General features: G+C 44.7%; 1 protein-coding gene across 1 annotated transcript in view; it reads left to right on the forward strand.

Annotated features, from left to right (window-relative positions):
* Positions 1-7442, forward strand: part of LOC138498711 (testis-specific serine/threonine-protein kinase 5-like) — a 616456-nt gene extending 609014 nt beyond the window's left edge. Inside the window, exon 8 of the mRNA XM_069622355.1 lies at positions 6843-7442. Coding sequence (XP_069478456.1) covers positions 6843-7354 — 512 coding nt within the window. The 3' untranslated portion in view covers positions 7355-7442. The remainder of the gene's footprint in view (positions 1-6842) is intronic.
* The last annotated feature ends 3607 nt before the right edge of the window (positions 7443-11049 follow it).

Genomic DNA, 11049 nt, shown 5'->3' on the forward strand with positions numbered 1-11049 from the left:
GATGTTTAGGTTGCACTGATAGGCCTCTCTCCCACTATACAGGTCTCTCAAATTTAGCAGGGGCTCTGTCTCCAAACTGCCTCATATGATGTTTAGATTGCACTGATAGGCCTGTCTCCCACTGTGCGGGCCTCTCATATTTAGCAGGGGTTCTATCTCTTAATTGCATTGCATGATGCTTAGGTTACACTGATAGGCCTCTCTCCCACTATACAGGTCTGTCAAATTTAGCAGGGGTTCTGTCTCCTGATTACATTGTATGATGTTTAGACTGCACTGATAGGCCTCTCTCCCACTGCGCGGGTCTCTCAAAGTTTAACAGGGGCTCCGTCTCCAAACCTCACTGTTTGGTGTCTAGATTACACTGGTGGACGTCTCTCCCCACTTTGCAGGTCTCTCAAACTTAGCAGGGGCCCTGTCTCCGAACAGCACTGTGTGATGTTTAGATTGCACTGACAGGACTCTCGCCCACTATACAGATCTCTCAAATAATCTGACTGCGCTTAGTTCAGTACCCTACCAATCCCGGAAACCCTCCACTACATAACCCAACTAAATCCCGTACCAGCGGACCGTTAACACCGTAACCCCCCCCACCTCCACCGACAGTGCACCCTTAGGAAACATACCCTACCCACCTACAGGAAACACTGAACCAGAGAACACCCCAGCGTATTCAGAGAAGGAAAACCGAGGTCACTGCGACCGCACAGCACAGCATAGAGGACCAACTACCACACCACACCAGCACCTAGACTGAAAAATGGCCCATACCAGAAAAGGACGCCGAGAAAGAGAACAAGATCGTGCAACAAGAGACGCGAACACACAACACCGACAGAACCCACAATAAACAGCCCCACTGGAACAAAACACGCCTACAACAGTCACAACCGGAGCAAAATCCACAAGAGAAAAATCCTTATACCTCACACCTTACCTCGCAACAACCACGGTACACCGACACCCCAACACGGAAACCTCTAAACATGCAAAGAATTTCCTGATACACGCGGAAAAAAGACGGGGACACTCAACAAGAGAGTGGGTGGGCTCCGACCCCATTATCCCTTACATTACAAGAACAGAGGGTCAACATCGATTTCCACTACATCCCGCACAACACGGCGAAGTACCAACAACCAGCAACACCACCAGCCACCCAACAATCAGACCCAGTGAAGAAACCACCGCTGATCGTCATCCGAGAAGCATCACAGCAGAAACACCAAGACTAATCAGCCCTGTTATCAACTTACTAGACCGCTTCAATAAAGAAGCAGCTGTCGCCGTTCTTCATCCTACCAACTTCAATGCGGAAACACCACGAGCAGACAAATTCAAACTCGAGCAACAAATAACCTCAAAACAAAATCTCACCCAGAGAATCCACTGTAATCTAATAAACGCAAGGTCAATGTCCAAACACTCAACGGAAATATACGACCTCCTGTCAGAAGGAGGCATAGACATCCTATTTGTAACCGAAACATGGCTAGAGGACAACTACAAGATCACTCTCAACAACTGCCTGCCTGAAGACTTCAAATGCACCAAACAGAAAATCCAAAAGAGTGGGGGGACTAGCGATCATCCACAAGGAACAACTGGCCATCAAAATGGAAGATCCACTAAACATCGATAAATGCAAATTTTTAATACTACGACTTTCAGTAAAACCCAAAACCCACCTGAAGTTCATACTGATATACAGACCCCCAACCTACGATGCGACTTTCGTAGACGCTTTCACAGAAGCAATCACCACCTTAGCCATCAAGTACAATCATCTGATCATCCTCAGAGATTTCAACATCTGGTTCGACGAAGAAACCACAACCACACAAAAATCCTTAACCGCCCAACTAGCAGCCATGAACCTACAACAACTAGTCAAAGGAGCAACCCACTCAGCAGGGCACACACTTGACGCAATCTTCGCCAACAAGGACCTCATCATGACAGCACCCCCAATTCAAATTCTTTGGAGCGACCACCTCATTATTCCGTTCATAATCACAACGGTCGCTCCGACAAAAAAGCAACAAGAAAAACAACCCATCATGATGAAAAGAAATTGGAGAATCATAAAAAACTCCAACCTAACCAAGCTCCTAGAACTCAGCAAACCGCAAGCATCAACCGTGGAAGAAGCAGACCTAGACAAAAAAGTTGCCATAGTTCATACCTGGATCGCAACAACCCTTGACGACATCGCCAAAGAAAAGCCCTTCACCCCGACACGCAAGAAAACTACAGCAAAATGGTTCACCCCACTACTCAAAACCATGAAAAGGAAAAACCGAAAACTAGAATCTGAATGGAGGAACAACAACACCACTGCAAACAAATTGAAATTCCTACAACAGATCCGCGCATATAAAAAGAAAATACAAAAAGTGAAGACGAAACACTACGACAACTGAATCTTCAGAGCACCAAACGCTCAAAAAGAACTATTCAAAATCATAAACGAAATAGAAAACCCACCGGCCTGCAACAACACGCCAACACCATCGATGAAACTTTGCGAGGACCTCGGAGACCACTTCAAAAACAAAATAACCTCCATCCAACGCACCATACAAAACAGACCAAGTGTACACAGCTCAAACCCCACTGACACAGACGAGGAACACGCAAACAAACTACGAAACTTCCCAGAAATATCAGTTGAGGCTTTCGTCAAACTGGTAAACCAAAGCAACAAATCAGGCTCTGCTGAAGACCCTTGCCCCCCGGACATATAGAAAACAATTCTCAAACAAGGAACCCCCATGGAATACCACAGAAACCTCCTCAACCTCTCAATCTCAACAGGTAAAGTACCGCAGGCCTTCAAATCGGCTTACATCAAGCCGCTACTCAAAGACACAACAGGAAACGTAGAGGACTTATCTAACTACAGACCCATCTCCAACATACCCTACATAGCCAAACTACTAGAAACGTATGTCTACCAAATAACCCAAGAATTCATAGAAGAGCATTGCCTACTAGACCAGGCACAAGTTGGCTTCAGACCTATGAGAGGAACAGAATCGGCTCTCCTCTCAATATGGGACGACCTAAAAACAAACGCAGACTCAGACAACAGCACCGCCCTGATCCTCCTTGATCTGTCTGCAGCCTTCGACACTGTCAACCACGCCATCCTCATAAAGAGATTAGAAGGACTAGGGATAACAGGCACTGCCCTACTATGGATCAAATCCTTCCTAACAAACAGAACAGAAACAATATGGATGAAACCTTGTAAATCCAAACCCAGAGTCTCCACGTGCGGAGTACCACAAGGATCATCCTTCTCCCCGCTTCTATTCAACATCTACATGTACCTATTAATCAAACTCATCAAAAAACACGGCCTCACATGCTACAACTACGCCGACAATACTCAAATAATCTTCAACATACAAGACACCCGAGAAGAAAACACCACACTAGAGAATTGCCTTTGTGACATATTCAACTGGATGAAACTCAACCATCTCAAAATCAACCCGGACAAAACAGAGATAATGATTGTCTCAAAAAAGGGAGGAGACATCAACTACATCCCCTGGCCAAGAGAGCTCGGCACCACACCCGAACCATCATCAACTGTAAAAAACCTAGGGGTCCTGATGGATAACAACCTCACTCTGGAGCCACAAGTAAACTCGGTAATCAAGAAATGTTTCTTCCTCCTGCGAGCAGCAAAAAGGATCCTACCGTTCCTGTCATTCGCCAACAAAACACTTACCATCATCGCTCTGATCATGTCCAGAGTGGGCTATGCCAATAGCCTATACCTGGGCATGCACGAACGACCTCTAAAAAAACTGCAACGCACACAAAATGCAGCAGCCAGACTCCTCCTCAAGCTACCCAGAAGAGAACATATCACACCGGCGCTAAAAATACTACGCTGGCTACCACTGAAACAACGAATAAAGTTCAAGGCCATGTGCATCACGCACAGAGCAATACACAAACAAGGCGCAGAATTCCTAAGCAACAAACTACGCCTACACCAACCGACAAGAACACTAAGATCAAGCACCGACATACGCCTGGAACCAAAACCCTACAACAGAAAAAAACTCGGAGGATCGTCTTTCTCTCACCAGGCACCCAAAACATGGAATGACCTACCCAAGAATATACGGAATACAACAAACCACCTAGCATTCAGGAAACTCCTCAAATCATGGCTCTTCAAAGCGTAACCACGACGGAGACGCACTAGAATGCCCAGACATTAAAACAATGACGAAATATCTCCAACCTCGACCACTCTCAAATTGGACAAACACTCAAACCAAATAACCAACCCGTCGACAGAGCATAAGACATCATGGAAAATAGCCAATAAGGAAGGCTGCAGAGACTGACCAAATACCTAGACCCAGACAAAGGCCCCAAGTGACTCCCCCACTCATACGTACCGGACGAACACATCCAGACCGGTAGACGCATCTAGATAGATGTTGGCCTGCGTCGCATCTGGATAGGATCGTTTGAAGGAAACCATGCCCGCGCCCAGGAAAACGTGAATGCTAGCATGTGCCACGCCTAGAATTGTGAACACCGGCCTGCGTGGCGCTCGGATGGAGTTGTGAATGCTAGCATGCCCAGACCTGGACGGGTCTCTAGACACTAGCCTGCGCAGCATCTGGATGGGGGTGTGAGGGTTGGCAAGACCACACCTGGATGAAGTCCTAAACATTGGCCAGCGCTGCGTCTGGATGGGAGTGTGGGGGCCGGCGGGTGTCACACTTGGACAGAGTCATGAATGTTAGCATGGTAAAGGTCAGGTAACCCACTAACCAATATAAGTTCAAACTCTGAATACTTATCTCTCTCAAAAAACTCACACAACCATCTCTCGCACAACAAGCCGCACGCACTTCACAACAATGCAACAACACATAAGCCGGAACAACAGCACACGTGGACTGACTCCGATCCGATACCCGCACCAAAGCTCAGCACCCGGTGTATACCGAGCTGAAGCTGCCAACAGAACACCACTCCTCTCACTATCCTACTCCCTTCTTCACCTTACTAACCCATCCCACCTTTACCGTTTACAGATCCACCTGGGGACCAATTCCGTTGGTGACGGTGCGCGGTACAAATACATTTAACATTTAATATTTAACACTTGGCTAGCCCTTTGCATAGGAGGTGGATCTTTTGACAGAGTAGTGAGGAGGTTGATGAGAGCAGGCATCCCCGTTTGGAGAGGAGACTGGGTTTGATCCCAATGGCTGCAGGGAGAGGTGTACCTACCCAGCCTGAGAATGAGAGAGAACAGGTGATCCCAGTAGCCAGTAAAATCAGGGAGGTTCCTGCAGACCAGGTCAGTTGAGGGCAGACCCTACAGGTGGGAGGAGGAATGAGATGCTGAAAACCCACCAAAGGGCACACAGGCTACGTCAGTGGTAGAAAGGAGGGATTGTCATGGGGCCAAACCCTAGAACAGTCAGGTGGTCAGCAGATGAGGACCCACTCACCCTCGTAAAACTGTAGGAGAACAGACTTGTTGTGGAAAAAATCAACTCCTGTCTTAGACTGCTGTAGGAAAACCTAAGACTTTGCCCAACCCATGACATTTTGGCCTCAGGGCTGCTACAATGGTCTCTGCAAAAGTGGGTTTGGGAACCCCTTAAACGCTCAACTCGGACAGAAATACCAGAGTAATCCACTGGGCATTGGAGAGGATCCCAAGCAAGCCCAAGCCAAGAACTTTGTAAGAGACAGATTTTGGGTGCACGATTCGTTATTGACGAGTTACCTTTTGTTTTGGTTATGACCCTTTTTTTTAACATGCATCCTCTTGTCAGCTTCTTTATGATTCCTCCTCATATGGTCTGTGACACAATCCTGTTTCATCAAAACTACATCCAAATATTGTGAGAAAACCAATGCTCTTTCTGACCATGCTGAGGGAAATCCTATTCGGAAATGTGATCTGTTATATCAGAATCTATTCTTCTAAATATGTTTGACTGTTTAATATGTACACGTGCACAACATACTAAATAAACAATTGTTCAGTGTGGAATACACTATGAAACATAAATAGATGCCATTATGGATGGGTTCAGAGATTAACTTGTGCAAGATTGTCTTTTTAGCAAAACATCTCCTATCCATGGGACATTGCATTCAACACGTTTCCAATCAATGGACATTGTATTATACACTATTATACACTATGCCAATTGCTGCTCTTGGGATGAGTTTTTGCTGTGAATGATGACCATATTTCATCAAGGCATACATTAATGTGCTGTTTGATTGGAATCTGCCAGAACTGCAGACATGGAGTTGATTGTTGACTTATTAATTGAAAGCATGACGTTGACACCAGTCGCCCCCATGCCACAATAAAGCTGTAATTGGGATGGTGAATTTTAATAGTGACAGATAAAGTTGTGTGGGTGTGTAGCCCACCTGTAACCATGTTAGCGCTACTACTCTCAGAAGCTCTTTAGCTTCAAGAACTTTAGTAATGTCTTAAGGAATTGAGCTGAGTGCATGACGGACAGCATAACATTTAACAGAGGGCAATAGTGTGGCAGTCACTCATCCTGCTTCCGCTGCTCCTTATAGGACAACCTCACTGAATCCAGCATGTTGTCATGAAGGACTTAGTTGATTAGTATTTGCAGCTATACTCACCTTTGCTGAAGAACACATGTTTGGGTCCTGCAGTTGACTCAGGAAAGCAAAGTCAAAATGTAAACAGTTACTATCGTAGGCCTGAGATGTGTCCCCCTGTTCTTCCAGAAGCTGTCTGTACTGTGGGTTGTTTTGGCAATTTATTCAACATGTTGTGCTCTTACTTTCAGATGAGAAGATCCCCAACATTGTGCCATCACCAAAATCAGGTAGTCCAAAAAGTGAGAGCTCATCAACTTCAGAGAACTCCAAACGAGCCTCATTGCTATCACTGTCCCCTCGGCATGACACAGGAAGAATGACAGACTTGATGTCGAAAACCTCGGGTCCTACCAAGCAATGCCAAGTTCAGCTTCCATCACAAAGCCAACAAGAAGACGTGAAAGGCAAGACCCGCAGGTTCTTCCTATACCATTCTGGCACCGGCTCATCACTGAAACCTCTCCGTAATCTACCCAACCTGCGGGCACAGGGCTCTCCACCACACCTGTCCAGCTCACACTCGGCCATTAAAATGCCAAAGGACAAAATAACGACAGGGCCTGTGGTGAACAGTGAGCAGAGCGAGCAGCTCATCTCGCTCTTCCCCATTGCTGCCATCGGCAGGGGCCTGGCACCACCACGGAGAACAGACAGAGACCGCACCAGGCTGACATCATGGGCACCTAGGCCTAACACCTAGAGGACATCCCTTGTCATTGTAAGCACTGGTCAGAATTGCATCGGACCAGCAAGTCAAGGAAACAAATAAAGCCACCTGCTGCTCCACTAAGCTCCTTTTGTTTATGTCATGTTATTGCTTTGGGACATGCTGCATCGTCCCATGCCTTGTGTTCTTCCCCCGTACAACTTACTAGATTAAATGTTTTTTGTAGGCCCACCTGTGTTTGACCTGCAGCACTATATGAGACCACATATCATTGAATTACTGCTGCATTATCACATAGAGGTAATTGTACAGATTGTAAAATGGGTTATAAAAAAAGAATTATAATTACTGCTAATGTATTAGCTAAGTAAACCATTAAGGCGGTGTCTTTTGTATTGCCATGCTAACGCAATAACGGCAGTTGTACCCATCCAAAACCCTGGTGCCTCCCATTGATGGTCACTTGTTTGTCTCATGGTGTTTCTGCTATGTTAGTAGAATCTTGTGCAGAAACCAATCTTAGGTCATACGTCATTCACTAGATCGCAATGGTAACCTATTTCCCCCAGAAAGACTGGGATCAGGATGACCAGCATGGGAAGGTTTTAGGGTTTGAAATTACAAAAGCAATTCAAGTGTGTGAAGGTCCGTGTATATGATATCATACTATCAAGGTAGATTTGATATTACAGGAGATGTGAATGTGCAGCTTGTAATGCAACGTATGGGGTAACATATTTCAAACATATTACATTGGTGAGCATAGAGAAGCAGGAAGTTGGCAGTGTGAACATTCTGTCTGCACATACAATGGTGTGCGGTTGCAGAGCAGTTAATCTGCAATATAAGGAGAACATCTGGAGAACGTACAGAGCAGGTGTTCCATAGATTAAAGAAAGGTTGCCGCTTAATCACAAATCGTGGAATAGTCAAAAAAGTATATTTGGCTGCATGGATGGAGGTGGATACTGCGACATCAAATAAAGCACACAGTGAGGATTGTACCAATCAGCTCATACAGAGAGTAGCCGTGACGCAAATTAGATAGTACACTGACATCACATTCTTGATGTCTGGTATAGACAAGGATTTGATAGGAAACCGGAAGTAACGTTTTGGAAAAGGTTTTGCAATGCATGTGTTGATATGGTTTTAGAATTTTGTCCGGAGGTAAGGCCAATTAGATAGGCATTTGTAAATTTAACGTTCGCATTGAGTAGACCTCCATTTTGTGTCTTTCTATACAATTTAGTATTGTGGGCAGCACAGACCTTTAGTTTGTTGGAGATTTGAATATCATTTTCAGATGCCATGCCCATACTAGATCATTTTGTTTGGTGTGTTGACGACCCAGGTTGTGTGCTTCGAGTAGGGATTGGTCAGCCCCTGTCTCATGACTAACCCTTGTCAACAGCATGAACATCCCACAGAGGCCACAGACTGAGCTTGACATTGAGGTTTGGTTACTTTTTTTCCCCAGAATAGAGAGATCTGCAATATTGTGGTTAGACAATTAACGGGAGAGGCTGTGGGGTGGCTATCCATCTCCCACCCTAATAATCTTGTGGTTGATGATGCATCAACCTCAGTACTTTAGTAATCCTGTAGCAGAGTCTGGAATTGTTCAGGCAGAAATGTATGTGTTCATGCAGCTAAAAGCTCACCTATGGCATCTACCCAAAACTGAGAAAGTTAGGAATCAGTATTTGTATCTGTGATACAGCACTCCTAGTATTTGTTTAACCAATAAATGTGTGATTTTCTCCTACACCTAGGTGTGAGTCTGTTTTATTGGGTGGGAGGCACTATTTAACCCTGTGGCTGATTATGGAAAGGAACCCTCACACCACACTGTGTTTATTAGCATCCAAACACAGTTTATGCTCTATAGAGAGAAATCTCACGTTCTGTGTCTGGATCATTTGTGCAGCATGTGACTAGCATCTGCACAGCCTTGCATACAGGTTATTCTCCATTGTGGGACTAGTTAGTTCCAAAATAATCTGTTACTAGTACAAGATAGAGTGGTGGGCCAATAAGCAATCCTAGTTGAACAATACTTTGGACAACAATGCACCTGCGACCCAGGCCTCGCTACGCCTCCCATTTACAAAGATCTCCCTGTTGTGTCCCACTCCACATTGTGACGAAGCAAATGTGCTCTGGAGTTTGAGACTAGGCACAATTGCCTACTGTGAAGGCATCAAGGAGTAGACACAGACAACATATTCAAATTTGGTTTCAAAAGTTTTATTTAACTTAAAATGTAGGATGGAATGAGACCCAAAGTGCCCTATGCTAAGGTGGGAGTTCCCTACCTAAAGAAAACGAAGAATAGTCTCTTTCAGGATGTCCAAATCATATGTCTTGTCTGTGTCCGAAACCTACACTTGTCCTTGCTACTAACTGTATACACAGTGTAGGGATGTCTGCATCAATAAGCATAGTGTTCAAATGAAAGTTCAGAGCTTCTTCCAGCTCCTGCCTTCGGATCAGCTTCCCCTTGCCCAAGTTCAAAGTAGTTCACAAAATCTTGGAGTTCGGTTCCCCAAGAGTTCAAGTCTTCCAGCTTTCAAAATAACATAGTTCTCTGGGACACTTTCCAGCTCCTTTAAAGGGGTAGTTCAATCAAAAATGTTATTCTTTTAAAAGATGGGCCATAATAAAAAATATACATAAAAAATATTTTACAAAAATGTCCCTATGTAAATTTTTCCGCAAATTAGCATTAAAGTGTGTACTGTAGGGGCATCCATTTTGTGAAATGAATGAGCTTCCCTCTGCTTTCGCAGCAATAATCAAGCAAAAGCCCCCTACTGCAAGCTTTTGCCTATTACAGACCGGAGAATAGCCTGCCAGCGTTGTATTGATAATGCTTAAAAAGAAAGTAAATACAATTATGAATATTTCATCGCCCACCGATGCGGGTGGTGGAATGTTAGTAATTGCTGATACTCTCATTTTAAGTTTCCAGGGCATCCCCAGCGGAATATTAGTAATTGCTGTGACTTTCGTTGGAAACGTAAAAGAAAGTTACAGCAATTATCAATACAACGCTGGCAGGCTGTAGCCTGCCAGCATTCTCTGCTCTCTGGCAGCAATAAGCAAACGCTCCCAGTAGGGGGCTTTTGCTTGATTATTCCTGCAAGAGCAGAGTTAAAATAAGCACAGGAGACTCACTCATTTCCCAAAATGGATGCTTCCTAGTGCTTTAAATGTATGACTTTGAGCCTCATTTACCGAAAACTTTACATAGGGACCTATAATAAAATGTTTGAGTGAACTACCCCTTTAAGATCGATCTCTTGTACTAGTTCGCTTGGACAGTTCTGTTTCTTAACTTCAATTTCCCATTTCAGACTGTTGCAAAACAGAAACTTCTTTAAACATATTTCATTGGCTTCTTCCATGTAGGGCATTCGGTCTAAGCGCAGTTGTCGGACCACACGGTCCACCCGTTACAGGTCACACAACCGATACCCCTTTTTACTGTTCCCATCAACAGTTGGCCACTGTTTCCTCCAGACAGTGATGTTTTGTTGATTTCCCAGTGTCACACTCTTCAGAAACTGTACCATGATTTGCTTAGCCAATATGCACTTTGTTATACTTTTCTGTAGTCCTCTGGCTCTTGCCACCACAGGTTTCCTCTTAGCCTGCAATTCCTGAGCCCCTCTTAACGTTGGGTCACATCTTAAGTTCTCCTTTTCATACCCTTCTTGATATTT

Source organism: Ambystoma mexicanum, chromosome 5q, assembly GCF_040938575.1.
Source record: "Ambystoma mexicanum isolate Mex_15411 chromosome 5q, UKY_AmexF1_1, whole genome shotgun sequence".
NCBI classification, from domain to species: Eukaryota; Metazoa; Chordata; class Amphibia; order Caudata; family Ambystomatidae; genus Ambystoma; species Ambystoma mexicanum.